Source organism: Schistocerca piceifrons, chromosome 6, assembly GCF_021461385.2.
Source record: "Schistocerca piceifrons isolate TAMUIC-IGC-003096 chromosome 6, iqSchPice1.1, whole genome shotgun sequence".
Classification (NCBI taxonomy): domain Eukaryota; kingdom Metazoa; phylum Arthropoda; class Insecta; order Orthoptera; family Acrididae; genus Schistocerca; species Schistocerca piceifrons.
The window spans coordinates 401,577,485-401,594,267 of NC_060143.1; the positions used below are offsets into that span (position 1 = coordinate 401,577,485).

General features: G+C 40.6%; 1 protein-coding gene across 1 annotated transcript in view; it reads right to left on the bottom strand.

Moving 5' to 3' along the window:
* Window positions 1–16,783, bottom strand: part of LOC124803346 (cadherin-23-like) — a 326,146-nt gene that overhangs the window by 58,201 nt on the left and 251,162 nt on the right. Inside the window, exon 17 of the mRNA XM_047264532.1 lies at window positions 15,432–15,533. Coding sequence (XP_047120488.1) covers window positions 15,432–15,533 — 102 coding nt within the window. The remainder of the gene's footprint in view (window positions 1–15,431; window positions 15,534–16,783) is intronic.

Here is a 16,783-nt window from a genome sequence, read left to right on the forward strand (position 1 = left end):
CGGTCTCAGGCAATGAAAGCCAGCTGCATCCCCTGCCCTCTCCACACCACCTTGCTACCAAGCTTATCCACTATGCTGGTACCGTGCGACTTATGGGGACACCACTCACAACTTCCACGCACCTTGTGTGTACCCAAACGATTCTGGCGGTCACATTTAGGCACATCCCGCCACAATCATTCATGGTGCCTACTGTCTGCCACCGTACCTCTTGCTCCAGCGGCGCAACATCTCTACATCATGGACTTGTCATCAGTCACTCACTTTCTTGTTGACACTGGCGCCAAGCGCTATCCCAGCCAAGCATGCACCAGAATGCATTCTCCTGCTAACCTCATTTTGATCGCTGCAAATCACTCTCCTATCACAGTCCTTGGCTCCATCAAGATGTCGCTTCACCTATCACCAGTCATCACCCTTCCTTGAACTTTTCACGTAGCCTATGTGGATGCACCTGTGATCGGGTTGGACTTTCTACACCGATATGAACTTTCACCAGACCTGCAGGCTGCAGCACTCTGCCACGCATCTGGTTCTACCGTTCTGTGCCCAAACAAATTCGCACAACTCTGCTCTCCACCCCCTTGCCTACCCTCTCCACATGTGCATCTCTGCTCGAGGGTATTACTGCACGACTCTCTGATTTATAGGATGTGCTTACACAGATTGATGAGCTCCACAACATAACGAGGTTTTACGCACTTGCATTGCCACCACATCTGCTGAATTGGCTCACACATGGAGTATGATTCGCAGCCTGTCCACAGAGCTGCATCATTTGGAACTATCATTCACGTCTACTGCAGCTTCACACTGCATCACTCCTGTGTCAAGTTTCCCTCCTCCTGCTGCCAGTTAGGATCCTTCACAGGTGCATCTACAAGATGCTCATGTTCTTGCTTCACGAGATCTCTCGCATCACATGGCTGTCACGCCACATCCTCTGCCATCGTCTGCTGCCGATGCCCTGCCCATACCATTCCGGCCTGGCAAGGTCAGTGAATGAACCAATCGTGCCCCCCCCCCCCCCCTACCCCCCTGCCCCCCCCCGACTGCCTCCCTCCATGGGGATCGGCCATCAGCAACAGAATTTGTTATAGAATCTGCACCATGGATGGCCCACCTATATGTTATAAAGCTAGACGTCTTAATGCTTCCAAACTTGTGCGAGCAAAAGAAATTGTACAGGATTTATTGGCTTCCAGCATGCTCTGACCATCGGACAGCTACTGCTCTTCTCCTATCCACTTTGTTCCTAAGAAGGATGGCTCGTTACACATGTGCGGGGACTACAAGTCTCTTAATGCTCGGACAACTATCGACAACTATCCCACTCCTCATATCCAGGACTTCACGCAATTAGTGCATGGCTCGAAGTTCTTCTCGGTCTTAGATTTTTCGAAGGATTATGACCAAATTCCCATGCACCTGCCAGATATTCCAAAGATGGCCATCGTCAAATATTTCGACCTATTTGAATACTGTTACATGCCTTACGGTCTGAAAAATGCTGCGGAGACATGGCAACAGTTCATTTATTCGAGTTTGATACCTCTGCCTTCCGATTTTGCTTATTTGGATGACACCCTGATTTTTTCCTCGTCTGTCAAGGAGCACCAGTTGTTTACCTCGATGCAGTTTGTTTGACTCCCACAGTCAATGGTGTGGTGATGAACCACAACAAATCTCAACTCTGTTCTACATCTGTTACATTTCTTGACCATACGGTCTCAGCCAATGACTTCTGACCAACGGATTCTCGTGACGAAACCATTCTTGCACTGCCTCTTCCTGAGAATTACTCTCAACTCCGTCGTTTTCTGGGCATGGTAAACTTTTATTGACACCATATCCCTCATGCTGCCTCCTTCCAATTGGCCCTTCCTGACGCCCTCCATGGGGAAGCGAAAGTTGGGCTGGACTAAGCTCATGCTCGATGCATTTGATAATCTGAAAAACTGTGATCATGAAAATGGTCATTCTCGCCCACCCTGACACTGAGGCCCATATTTCTATTACAACTTATGCTAGCGAGTCAGCTGTGGGCACTGTCTTACAACAGCACACTGCGGACTCAACTCAGCCGCTCCATTTCTTTTTAAAAAAACTAACCAGGCTTTCGACTGTGACCTTCTCACAGTTTATGAGGCAGTGAAACACTTCTGGAGCAATCTGGAAGTGCGTCCTTTCACCACTTACTGAGACCAAAAACCTCTCGTTGACACAATATGCAACCCGGCGAAGGATCTCCTGCCGTGACGCTTCTGGCACATAGACTTTATTTGCCAACGTTCCTCAGATGCTTGTTACATTTGTGATGCAGCTATCTATCTCTTATCTCGGTTCTCTCTGCATCCTTGAACTTAGATGACCTCACCCGACTCCAGACTGAAAATGAGGATACACAGCGATTGGATTCGGACAACGAGTCTTCGATCGCTATCAGACCTGTTGTCTTGCACAGGTCAATGACCCTGGCCCTATGCGATGTTTCTACAGTTTCCCCCCACTCCTTGGTGCCATCTATCCTTTGACGTGGGATCCTTGATGCTTTACACAACCAGGCCCACCCCAGAATGCAGGCAACGATGAGACTAAGCACTGAACATTTCATCTGGCTCGGCATGTGGCATGATTGCCACTCATGGACCCACATGTGTGTCCCTTGCCAAACTAGTGAAGTGGACAAACATGCACAGCCTCCTTTAGGACAGTTCGACGTCCACAGCGGTCACCTTTGGGACGCGCACATTGACAGGGTCACTCCTCTCCCCCCTTCCGAACGGTACAAATACATACTGTCTATGATCGAGAATGCAACCCGTGGGGTTGAGGCAATTCCTCTTGTCAACATAATGACAGAGACCATAGCTCGTGCTTTCCTATCGACATGGGTCATGAGATTTGGCTGCCCCCTTTCACTTACTATTGATCAGGGATGACAATTCGAGTCCACACTTTTTGCTCGACTGTGTGAGCTGTGCGGAGTAGCAAAATTCCACACTATGGCATATCAGCTGCAGGTGAATGGCCTGGTTGAGAGATGGCATTGAACTCTAGAAGCTGCTCTGATGTGCCATGGTGGGCTATGGTCTGAGGCACTTCCTTGGGTCTTACTCAGCATCCATTCTGTCCACAAGGAGGTCCTGAATGCTTCACTGGTGGAGGTCTTATACGGAGAACCCCTCCTTCTGCCAGCTGAATTCATCATGGATGCACCCCAACTGATGCAACCAACCTTCTGGACCTTGTAGAATGACTGCTTGTGCATGTTGCTCACCTTCGATGACCCCTGCCTACCACTCAAGGTGTTTGTACACAAAGATCTGGCATCATGCGAGTTTGTAATGCTGCTCGATGACTCCGTATGTGTCGCCTTGCAACCACCTTATACTGGTCCACATCGCATCTTATGCTGCGGAGGGAATACTTTCATCATACTTCTCAAGAGGCAACCCAATACAGTTTCAGTTAACCGATTAAAACTGGCATGGTCCCTTGCCAAACCATGTTCTGACACCTCCAATCTGCCTGCCATCACTGCCTCTGCCTTGCCTGCTGATGCCACTGATGTGGCCTCTAGTTACACTCCACCACCTGCGCAGCAGTCCGGTGCACATGACCTTGTCGATTCGGCTTCTGAGGATACACAGAGGTGCACACTTCTTGTGCTGGACCTCACCTTTAACCACTATGCTGGCATGAGGATTTTGTGTTCAAGTGAGAAAGCTTCCCTCTGCTATGCTCCACTCTGCCGGGAAAGGGGGGGGGGGTGCTCTGTGGCACCTCTGGCATGAAGTGTCATATCTCTGGACCTGAGGATCTTTGACTTACTTTGGCTATGTCTGCTGAGCATGCTACATTTGTAAAGCCATGTTGTATTCACCCTGTTCTGTGCTTACATAAATGTTCATTCGAGAGCTAAAGTGTGTTATTACTGATCTACAACCTGTAATATCCACATACTATATAATTTTATTATTGTCTACAATAATCTTTTACCTCAAGCTACATAACTTTTAATTTCATATCTTCAGTGAAGATTTGCCAATAAATTGGATTATATCAGTTATTTACTATGAATCTACATTTGTATCTGCACTCTGCAAATACTGCAAAGTGTGATGTAGTGACAAGTCTACTTCCCATTGTTCCATGTAAAATGCTTTCTTCCTGTTCCATTAACATAAGAAGTGTGGGAACAATGAGTGCTTAAATGTCTGTGTATGTAATTATAACAGCAGAAAAAACAATTATTGACAAAATTATTTAATTGGATAGATAAAAAATCTACTCACCGAGCAGTGGCAGAATACACACATAAAAGACGATTGTAATTGGCAAGCTTTCAGAGCCTATGGCTCCTTCAGGGGTGAAGGCAAAGGACTGGAGAGGTTTAGGAAAAGGTGTAGATTTTGAGAAAGTCACCCAGAACTGTGGGTCAGGGGATGGGATGAGAAGTAAAGACTGATTGTTGGAGACTGCATCGGATGAGATTTGAGTACCTGAGAGCTTAAAGGTGGAAGATAGGTAATATGCAGACAGAGATTACTGCTTAAATATCATGCATGAGTTAATAAGATTGAAAAGCTGAGTGCATTGTATGTAACACAGATGGGAGGGGGGGGGGGGAGGGGGGGGGGGAGGAAGTGAAAAATAGATGGGAAAGGCAATGAAAGATTGTTTTCATTGTTACTTTAACCTATGTGGCCATCTTTACTTCTTATTTAAACGTTTTGCCAGTCTTTGCTGATGTCTGTCTTGTTCAAACAGTCGTCTGTTTTCTACATTATGTGCGAATCCACTTGTTTATTTATCTGTATCTCCAAGATTAATCAACACTTTGCCCCTACATCTTTTATAGTACTGATTTCCGTGCTCATAGATGAATCCATTTGTATTTGCATATATTTGTTCCACTGTTATTCACGAATTTGTACACAACAATTTACTGTTCATTACACTGCATGACTCTCTCTTGATCATCTTTCGCTGATTTATCTGCAGTTTTGACAGCTATTTTCTTTTCCACCATCCACTTATTTATGTGTAATTCTTTCGCGTTTTTGTGCGTTTGTATTTCAGCAAACTGCTCTGATCAACTTTTATTGCCACATATTGCATAACTTTAATCTCCGAGCTAAGTAGTTTACATTTTCTCCTATGACTTTTGTTTCTGTTTACCAGTTTTTAAAATTTCGTCTGTTTCCACTACTTTCCTGATCGGTTTTTTTCTTTTAAAATCTTTTGTTCCTATCATGTAGATTGCCCACTCATTACCCCTTATTAACAATTTTTCTAATTTTTCTGATTTTTCCGACTTTTTCTTTGTTTTTCTATCTTTTCCACCCTCTGATAACTCTCCAAACTGTCCTCTCTTGCCATGATGAATCACATCTCCATTGTTTCCAAAAATATGCCTCTGCACTATCAAACCTAAGGTCCCATATTCTGTTTTTTGAAATCTGCTTGTCCCTTGGAGTTACTCCAAAAGCGCTAACATTAAAAGTCCCTGTTTTTGGATGCAATCCTACCCTACACCTGGCTCTTTTACAGTTTCAAACACAGCAATCTCTTACTCTTACCTGGCTAATCTGTGACCTATATGCCTCATCAGCAAATTTCCACTCTACCAGACTTCCCTCCTTCTGAAAAAATGCTGCAGTTATCTGCCCCTCATGTTTCCTTGAACGTTATCATCCACCAAGCCAACTTCAAACTGCAACAACATGCCAGACTTCACTTCAAAAACGTATCCCACCTTCTCCTAAACCACCTGAAAGTGGTGTTTTCCTTGCTGTTAGTGCCCACCTGATTCCAAAGATATGACATCCTCCATACTCACCTTAATCAGCTTTATACTTACCAACAACTACTTCACCTTTGAGGGGCAGACATACAAATAGATCAGGGGTATGGCCATGGGAAATGGGATGGCTCCTGCCTGTGCCAACCTTTTCATGGACTGCTTGGAGGGGGCTTTCCTGGGATCTGTAAGTCTTCAGTACCTGGATTAGTTTGTGTACATTGATGACATCTTTACCATATGGACTCATGGTGAGGCTGACCTGCTAAAATTCCTCACATCTCTGAATACCTTCTCCCAATTAAATTTCACATGATCCTAATCTGAATCCCATGTCACATTCCTTGATGTCAGTCTCATCCTCACCAGAGGTCAGCTACATGCTTCCATCTGCATTAAACCAACAAACAAACAACAGTACTTACATTTTGACAGTTGCTATCCTTTCCATGTCAAACGTTTCCTCCCATACAGCCTTGGCATCAAAGGCAAATGTATTTGTTCGGATACAGACTCTTTACAGCAATACACCACCATTTCACCTCAACCTTCACTGCATATAATTACCCTACCAGCCTAGTTAAAAAGCAGATTTCCTGGGCCATCACTTCCAATCCTGTTACTCTGATCCCACCAAAATACAGCTTTGAGCACACCATTGGTGAATCAGTATTATCCTGGTCTGGAATGTGTTAATCAGCTACTTCAACAGGGCCATGATTCCTAAAATCATGCCCTGAAATGAGATCCTTTCTATCTGAAATGTTGCCCATTACACCTAGAATAGCTTTCCATTCCCTCCCAATCTCCATGCCCACCAAACCTAGAACAGCTTTCCATTGCCCTCCCAATCTCTGCAATATTCTTGTCAGACCCTATGCTACTTCTGCACTCATCTCCCTATCCTATGGCTCCTGCCCCTGTGACCATCCCCACTGGAAGACTTGCCCTATGCACCCTCCTACCACCGCCTATAATAATCCTGTAACTGGCAAAACATACTGTGTACCATCAAAGGGAGAGCCACCTGTGAAATGGCACATGTCATATACCAGCTGTTATGCCACAGGCTCCAAAAGCTTACCAATTACAACTGTCTTTTATGTCTGTGTTCTGTAGCCAAATTGTGAGTAGATTTTTTATCCATTTAATTAAATAATTTTGTGTATGTAATTAGTCTAATCTTGTTATTGTGGTCCATGCAGAAAGGTTGTATGACAGGTTTTAGTATATTCTTAGATTTCTCACTTAATACTGGTTAACAGTTTATAGGTAAGGTTTTAAGAGATAGTTGGAGTTGGCAAAGTCAGTTTTTTCAGCACCTCCAAGACAGTCCCACATAGGTCAAACAAGCTTGTGATCATTTGTGTTGATCTTGACAAATGTTCAGTAGACTCTGGTAGTCCCATCTGGTATGGGTCCCACACATTTCAGTAATGTTCTAGGATGAACATATGTTTGTTTCGTAAGCAATCTGCTTTGCAGACTAACTGCCTTTTTGTACTATCCTAATAAGAAACTGAAGTCTGCCACTGACTTTACCTTTGACTGAGACTACTTGATCATTCTGTCTCATATCCTCATGAACTGTTAACCTGAACTACTTGTATCAGTTGACCAATTCCAACGGTGACTTACTGATACTGTAGTAATATTATACTATATGTCTGGTTTTGTTTTGTAAAGAGCACATTTTTACATTTCTGGATATTTAAGGTAAGTTGCCAATGTTTGCAGTGTTTTGAAATCTTGCTGAAATATAAGTGAACATTTTTTCAGCTTTCTCTAGATAATATTTCATTAATTTTGTATGCCACATCATTAATATACAGCATGGACATGAAAGTTCCCAACAGAACCTAGTTAATTATTGGAAATTAGTAATCAGAATTGTTACAGTCACATGCTATAGTACAATTTGTGGCATAAATTGAAGCAGGGAATTCACTGTGAGGGCATACAGTGTGCTAGTCAAATAATACTGTGAACTTTTATGGAAGGAGGAAATTCGCTGCACAGGCATGCAGTATGGTAATCAACTAGTACTGTGAACTTACATATTTTTCTAACCATCTAACATTTAGTTAAAGCAAATCATTGTTGGAACCTACAGGTCATCTGCTATGGTAATTTTCACCCTACAGTTCTATAAACTAAAGTGTAAAACCTGAGACCATAAAATATCATTATGTCAGTCTAAATGCACTACCCCCCCCTCCCCCTCCACACCACCACCACCCCAAAACCCTCACCTGGAGCCTAATAAGAATAGAGACAACATCTACATAAAGGTTCAAGCCTAATAACTGCAAAACACACGTACATGTGTTGAAGACACAGTTAGTTCTAAACATATTAACATCTATATTAACATTTAGACACTAAACTTCTTCGATTGTTACAAATATGAGCTGTGTCAGTCAACTGGTGTGTAATATTGGTGTTTTTACCCTTGCATTTAAGATAGATTTTATTCAGTCAGTGAATTTTCATGTATTATATATATAAGAGGATGGAATACAATGCTGTGACAATAAAATTTGAGAAAAATGTCTTGTGTTATTCTTGTGTTTAGTAATAATGAAATTTGTGTAAGTAGTAACAAATATTTTACAGATAAAGCAATATAAAAGCCTGAAGTAAGCCAAGAATATGATAATTATTAAAAAGTTTTGTTGAACAACTAAGAAAGAAGTATAAATATTTCAAGCTGTAGATATCCATGCAGGAACAGTAAATGAAATGGTTTGAATAAAGAATTCAGTGCTGTTTGCCATCCACATAAATTGCACTAGTTGACTGTTCTGTCAGTTTTTGGCAGAATATTTAAAACATTATGAATGAGAATACACACAACACTGGTGTAATATTCTATAATACTTATTATTTCTCTCATGACCCGTTTTTCAGCTGCTATCTGATGATGGCATTAACAGCTAAAAACCAGTTTGTGAAATAAATAGTAAATATTGTACAATATTTCATCAGTGTTGTGTGTGTTTTCATTCGTAATCTGTAGAAATATTGTTAATATGATATATTCAGCTTAAAGTCAAGTTCAGTTGCCCATGTGAAAGACTATTTTTCAGTAAAACTTTGTTACGTTATGGTCCTGCAGTTTAAAGTAACTAAAGTTGAAATGAATGGCCCTGGGCACTTTGGGACTCAACATCTGAGGTCAGCAGTCCCCTAGACATAGAACTACTTAAAGCTGACTAACCTAAGTACAGCACACACATCCATGCCCAAGGCAGGATTTGAACCTTCGACTGTAGCAGCAGCGCAGACCCAGACTGAAGTGCCTAGAACCACTTGGCCACAACTAATGTTCCCTACAGTAATGTTTACTGAGAACAAAAGTTTGTCAGCATGTAGCCCTTAAGGCTTGAGTAAAGAGAAATATGCTGTTTAAAGTAAAGTAATGTTTGAAGTAACTAATATTTTGTCTGTTATAAAGGTAAAGTTTTGTCTATAATATGATTGTCTACTACTGTGAAATATAATTCTTCAGAATCAGTTTTTGTAAGGAATTAAAGCAGTGGTTTTGAAGTGTAAGGAGTATGTAATGGAGAAACATGTAATACAATCACAGCTATCAATTATAAATTTTCACCAATCACCAGAAATTTTATCTCCACCAAGTAGTATCCCAGTCCTAGGTAATTCCATTGATGAATTAAAGTCACCAAACCCAGTTGACATAATCTGCCTCTCTGAACACCATGTGACCAATGGTATAGGAACTAGGCCTAAGCACAATGAGAAACTCAGACAGGAGAGTACTGCAAATGTTAGAATAAGGAAAGGTTCTCATAAAAGTATAATTAAAAATAATGTAAGTATATTTCATCAAAATATTGGGAGTTTAAAGAATAAAGTAGATGAGCTTCTGGTTTGTTTAGAAGATTTAGAAGCTGAGAATGAAATAGATATACTATGCCTGTCTGAGCATCACATTGTTACTGATATGGATAAGGTAAATGTAAGTGGTTATAAGCTCTCTGCACATGTAATGAGAGAAAATATGGAGAAAGGATGAGTTGCCATATATGTCAAAAGTTATCATTGTGCAAAAAGTATAGAAACAAAAACGTTTTGTGTAGAGAAACATATAGAAGCATGTGCCTGTGAGCTTAAATTAAATAAAGGCACATTTATAATTGTAACTGTATATAGGTCCCCATCAGGAAATTTTCATCTATTTCTGAAAAATTTGGACTCCTTGTTGTGCTATCTGTCAGACAGGGGGAAGCAAATTATTATTTGTGGGGACTTCAATGTAGATTCTCTGAAAGAGGGTAATAGGAAAAATGACCTTGAAGTATTACTCGGTTCTTTCAATTTGACACCCGTTATTGATTTTCCTACTCGGGTGGTAAAGGATAGCAGCTCACTGATAGATAACGTCTTTATAGACCAAGATAAGTTTAACCAGATAAATGCTCAGCCTGTTGAGAATGGTCTTTCTGATCATGGTGCACAGCTAGTTACAATATATGACATAGCTCCATTCAGCAATACTAAACAGTCCTCCAAAGTAGTACGTTCAGTCAACGATTTAACAATTGCAAATTTCAGGGAAAGCCTACAGCAGTTAGACTGGGATGAGGTGTACCGTGAACCTGATGCCAATTTAAAATATAATTTATTTCATGAAATTTTTGTAAATGCATTTGAAAACTGCTTCCCCAAGAAAATAGTTAAATATACTCGTAAGAAACCTTGTAACAAACCATGGCTTACTAAGGGTATAAAAATATCTTGTAACCGGAAAAGGGAAATGTATCTGACAGCAAGAAAGAGTAGTGACCCAGAAACTATCAAAAATTATAAAAACTACTGTGTTATATTAAGAAAAGTTATTAAAAAATCCAGGAGTATGTGTATCATGTCTGAAATCAGCAACTCTGATAATAAAATTAAAACAATTTCGAATATTATTAAAAGAGAAACAGGTCAGCCAAGAGCAGAGGAAGACAGTATTACCATCAAATTGAATGAAAGCTTTACGAACAAAAAGTCAGAAGTTGAAAATATTTTTAATAATCATTTTCTAAATGTTGTGGATATAGTAGGATCCAGGTGTTCATTAGAAGATGCTAGGCTGTTAATGGAAGAGGCCATACCTATGCAATTTGATACAATTGAAATCTCACCCACTTCTCCCTCTGAAATTAGGAAAATAATAAACTTGCTTAAAAGCAAAAACTCACATGGAATTGATGGCATTTCCAGCAAAATACTAAAAGCTTGTTCTCAACAGATAAGTAAGATTCTCAGCCACCTGTGTAATACCTCTCTGGAACAGGGCATTTTCCCTGATAGACTGAAATATGCTATTGTTATACCTTTGCATAAAAAGGGGGATAGATCTGATGTCAACAATTACCGTCCAATCTCCCTTCTAACAGCTTTATCCAAAATTTTTGAGAAAGTAATGTATTCAAGAGTAGCTTCACATATCTGTAAAAATGAAGTACTAACAAAATGTCAGTTTGGTTTCCAGAAAGGTTTTTTAACAGAAAATGCCATATATGCTTTCACCAGTCAAATTTTGAATGATCTGAATAACCGAACACCATCCATTGGGATTTTTTGTGATCTCTCAAAGGCTTTTGATTGTGTAAATCATGAAATTCTGCTGGACAAGCTCAAGTATTGTGGCATGAGTGGGACAGTGCACAAATGGTTTAATTCGTACCTAACTGGAAGAGTGCAGAAAGTTGAAATAAGTAGTTCTCGTAACATGCAAAAATCAGCACATTTCTCAAACTGGGGAACTATCAAGAATGGGGTTCCACAAGGGTCAGTCTTGGGTCCTTTGTTGTTCTTCTTATATATTAATGACTTGCCATTCTATATTCATGAAGAGGCAAAGTTAGTTCTCTTTGCTGATGATACAAGTATAGTAATCACACCTGAGAAACAAGAATTAACTGATGAAATTGTCAATACTGTCTTTCAGAAAATTACTAAGTGGTTCCTTGTAAATGAACTCTCACTGAATTTTGATAAGACACAGTACATACAGTTCCGTACAGTGAATGGTATGACGCCATTAATAAATATAGACCTTAATCAGAAGCATATAGCTAAGGTAGAATATTCCAAATTTTTAGGAATGTCCATTGATGAGAGATTAAATTGGAAGAAACACATTGATGATCTGCTGAAACGTTTGAGTTCAGCTACTTATGCAATAAGGGTCATTGCAAATTTTGGTGATAAACATCTTAGTAAATTAGCTTACTATGCCTATTTTCACTCATTGCTTTCATATGGCATCATATTTTGGGGTAATTCATCACTGAGGAATAAAGTATTTATTGCACAAAAGCGTGTAATCAGAATAATAGCTGGAGTCCACCCAAGATCGTCCTGCAGACATTTATTTAAGGATCTAGGGATATTCACAGTAGCTTCTCAGTATATATACTCTCTTATGAAATTTGTTATTAACAACCAAACCCAATTCAAAAGTAATAGCAGTGTGCATAACTACAATACTAGGAGAAAGGACGATCTTCACTATTCAAGATTAAATCTAACTTTGGCACAGAAAGGGGGTGAATTATACTGGCACTAAAGTCTTTGGTCACTTACCAAATAGTATCAAACGTCTGACAGATAACCAACAAGTATTTAAGAAGAAATTAAAAGAATTTCTGAATGACAACTCCTTCTACTCCATAGAGGAATTTTTAGATATAAATTAAGAAAAAAAAAAAAAAAAAACAAAAATATTAAAAAAATAAAAAAAAATAAAAATAAAAATAAAAAATAAAGAAAAAAAACACAAAAAAATTGAAGTTGTTATATTAACTTAAATATGTTGTTAAATTAACCTAATTATGTCATGTATTGGAAAATTCGACTCGTTCCACATCATTACGAAATATCGTATTCATGATCCATGGAACTAGTATTAATCTAATCTACACTCCTGGAAATTGAAATAAGAACGCCGTGAATTCATTGTCCCAGGAAGGGGAAACTTTATTGACACATTCCTGGGGTCAGATACATCACATGATCACACTGACAGAACCACAGGCACATAGACACAAGCAACAGAGCATGCACAATGTCGGCACTAGTACAGTGTATATCCACCTTTCGCAGCAATGCAGGCTGCTATTCTCCCATGGAGACGATCGTAGAGATGCTGGATGTAGTCCTGTGGAACGGCTTGCCATGCCACTTCCACCTGGCGCCTCAGTTGGACCAGCGTTCGTGCTGGACGTGCAGACCGCGTGAGACGACGCTTCATCCAGTCCCAAACATGCTCAATGGGGGACAGATCCGGAGATCTTGCTGGCCAGGGTAGTTGACTTACACCTTCTAGAGCACGTTGGGTGGCACGGGATACATGCGGACGTGCATTGTCCTGTTGGAACAGCAAGTTCCCTTGCCGGTCTAGGAATGGTAGAACGATGGGTTCGATGACGGTTTGGATGTACCGTGCACTATTTAGTGCCCCTCGACGATCACCAGTGGTGTACGACCAGTGTAGGAGATTGCTCCCCACACCATGATGCCGGGTGTTGGCCCTGTGTGCCTCGGTCGTATGCAGTCCTGATTGTGACGCTCACCTGCACGGCGCCAAACACGCATACGATCATCATTGGCACCAAGGCAGAAGCGACTCTCTTCGCTGAAGACGACACGTCTCCATTCGTCCCTCCATTCATGCCTGTCGCGACACCACTGGAGGCGGGCTGCACGATGTTGGAGCGTGAGCGGAAGACGGCCTAACGGTGTGCGGGACCGTAGCCCAGCTTCATGGAGACGGTTGCGAATGGTCGTCGCCGATACCCCAGGAGCAACAGTGTCCCTAATTTGCTGGGAAGTGGCGGTGCGGTCCCCTAAGGCACTGCGTAGGATCCTATGGTCTTGGCGTGCATCCGTGCGTCGCTGTGGTCCGGTCCCAGGTCGACGGGCACGTGCACCTTCCGCCGACCACTGGCGACAACATCGATGTACTGTGGAGACCTCACGCCCCACGTGTTGAGCAATTCGGCGGTACGTCCACCCGGCCTCCCGCATGCCCACTATACGCCTTCGCTCAAAGTCCGTCAACTGCACATACGGTTCACGTCCACACTGTCGCGGCATGCTACCAGTGTTAAAGACTGCGATGGAGCTCTGTATGCCACGGCAAACTGGCTGACACTGATGGCGGCGGTGCACAAATGCTGCGCAGCTAGCGCCATTCGACGGCCAACACCGCGGTTCCTGGTGTGTCCGCTGTGCCATGCGTGTGATCATTGCTTGTACAGCCCTCTCGCAGTGTCCGGAGCAAGTATGGTGGGTCTGACACACCGGTGTCAATGTGTTCTTTTTTCCATTTCCAGGAGTGTAAATCTAATCTAATATGAAGTCATGAACTGACAAAATATAATGAGGTATATGCAAAAATGACATATCACTGAAATTTTATGATGTATGTGTGTTAATGAAGTAATAACAACTGATGTAAGTAGTATTATGTGGAGTAGTAATGATTAGGGACACTGTCTTTGTGTCAGTTAAATTTTATAAATGCACTTCTTCAGTTAACGTTGGTAATGTGGATGAATAATTAAATATAAACATGGGTAAGAGAGTTTATTCTTATCATGATAAGACATCCACATGAAGTCAGGCATTTCCAGTATACAGTTTGAATAGAATAACCTGTAATATCCAAGATTACAAAATATCATTATACCAGTCTATACACAGTAAACTCTCCCTCCCCCATCCCCCCCTCCCCACCATCCCTCACCCAAAAATCCTGTCAGGGCCTAACAAAAACATGTCCATGAAAGTTCACACTTGGTAATCACAAAATATAGATATGTGTGTTACAGTTCAGGTTAGTTCTGCACACATTAACATTTCTGTGAACATCATACAGTCACCAAACTTCTTTGGTTATTACAAATATGAATTGTGTCTGTCAGTTTGTACTTGGTATTGGTTTTTTTACCATTGTTGTATTAAATGTTTTGGTGACTTACTTTGAGAAATGTGCATAATGGGTCATTTCCTTATGAACTGTGACCTGTGGAATGCTGATATATACAAAATGTGTTGCCACCGAGTAATCAGGCAGTGTATGTTCTAACATGGTGTTTGTGAATTGTGAACCAAAGCACAATGTATAATGGTCATTAGTCAGCTGCAATTTAAACACAATAAATGTGCAGACTATGATAACTTAAAGCATCAATGTTGCAACAGTTATTATTTGACTTCATTAAGTATCCAAACTATTTTCCATAAGAGACTATGAATTTAAGGTGCTAATAAGGGTCTTCAGTCTACAAACAGGTTAGTAATATTACATATGGAGTTTTTTTAGTGGATTCAGGTGTCTTTCTATGCCACTAATGATAATATCTCTTCCACTGAGTTTGTTAAATTAAGGCAGTAATCCATGATTTTTTTTTTTATAAAGGAAGACCTGAAAACTGAGTTCAGCATTCCTGATCCTACTTTGCTGCCTTCAGTTTCAGCTCCTGTGACAGTGGAAATTAAAATCTGAGGTCCTAATGTATTGTTTAATTTACTGAAAGAGCAAATAAGTACTTTTCAGTTAAATTTATGGAATAAGTACTCAGAAGAGAGAACAGTTACCTACCTTAACAGTAAAGATGACTGTACCAACTGTAAAGTCAATAGTAAATCCTCCAGCAATCAAATTATTTTCAAATTCTGGAGGCATGTCATTTACATCTGTAACCTGGAAAAAATTTAATTTGATCAAATGTATTTGGCATATAATAGTGAAAAAAGTGTCACATACAGCTTTAAAGTGTTTGTGAAAACAAGCTGCTGATCATAAGGAAGATTTCATAAAGTTAGTTTAGGAGAACATATTTAACTGTGGACATAGATATATATTGTGACTCTGAAGATGTAGCCACCATTGCTTTTGGTTCTCTAATTCATCAGCCACAATAAATTATTACGTGCCTATGCATAACTTTACATACATGGATAAGCACTCTATTTACCGATGGAGCCACTGGCATACATTCAAAAATTCAAAGTTGATTTAGGACATTTCTTGCTCACTGTCTTGTCCAGCTTGACAACCTTCTGGCTAAATTTGCAAGATGAAATTTGTCAGACAATCTTGGTTCAAATGGCTCTAAGCACCATGGGACTTAACATCTGAGGTCATCAGTCCCCTAGACTTAGAACTATTTAAACCTAACTAACCTAAGGCCATCAGACACATCCATGCCCGAGGCAGGATTCGAACCTGTGACCATAGCAGCAGTGCAGTTCTGGACTGAAGTGCCTAGAACCGGTCAGCCACAGTGGTCGGCTCAGAGAATCTCTTCATTTATATGTCATATGCAGATTTCCTAATAACCCTTTTTGTTAAACTATGATTCTGGATTCAGTGTGATGCATTGTTGGCTTCAGCCTCAAATGATGATGGTAGTATGGTAGTACTGATTTAATCAACAAGCAGTGAGTCATTTCGACCAAGGTAAGGTTCTATTATTTGTTGCACCATCTTTCTGTGGTATGTATGGGTGGCACTGTTGAACATCACTGCATGCCTGCCAGCTTGAGAATGGTGTCCACTCTGTAATTTCAGCTTGCCTTACCATTTTCTGACTGAAGTAATTTAATCTTATGACTAGTCTGATTTTACAACAGCTTTTTAAAGTGTCAGCAGCCTCTTCCATAAGATGCAGGAAATACAGTGGGCATTACACCTGCTGTTATCATTTATGAATTTCACAAAAATCATGCACCATCTTAAAACATGTACATCATTAGTCTTTAATGGAACTGGTCAGTGACACACCTATAGTTTCCAGTAAGCTACATGATACATACAACACATTTACCATGCAATATGCTAGCAGTTCTCCCACAACATTAATTCTTGATTTTCTGCTGCATCCAAACTAGTATTAAAGTCTGCCTTGCTTATGTGAATATGTAAAATTATGTGTAAAAGAGATATTTTTT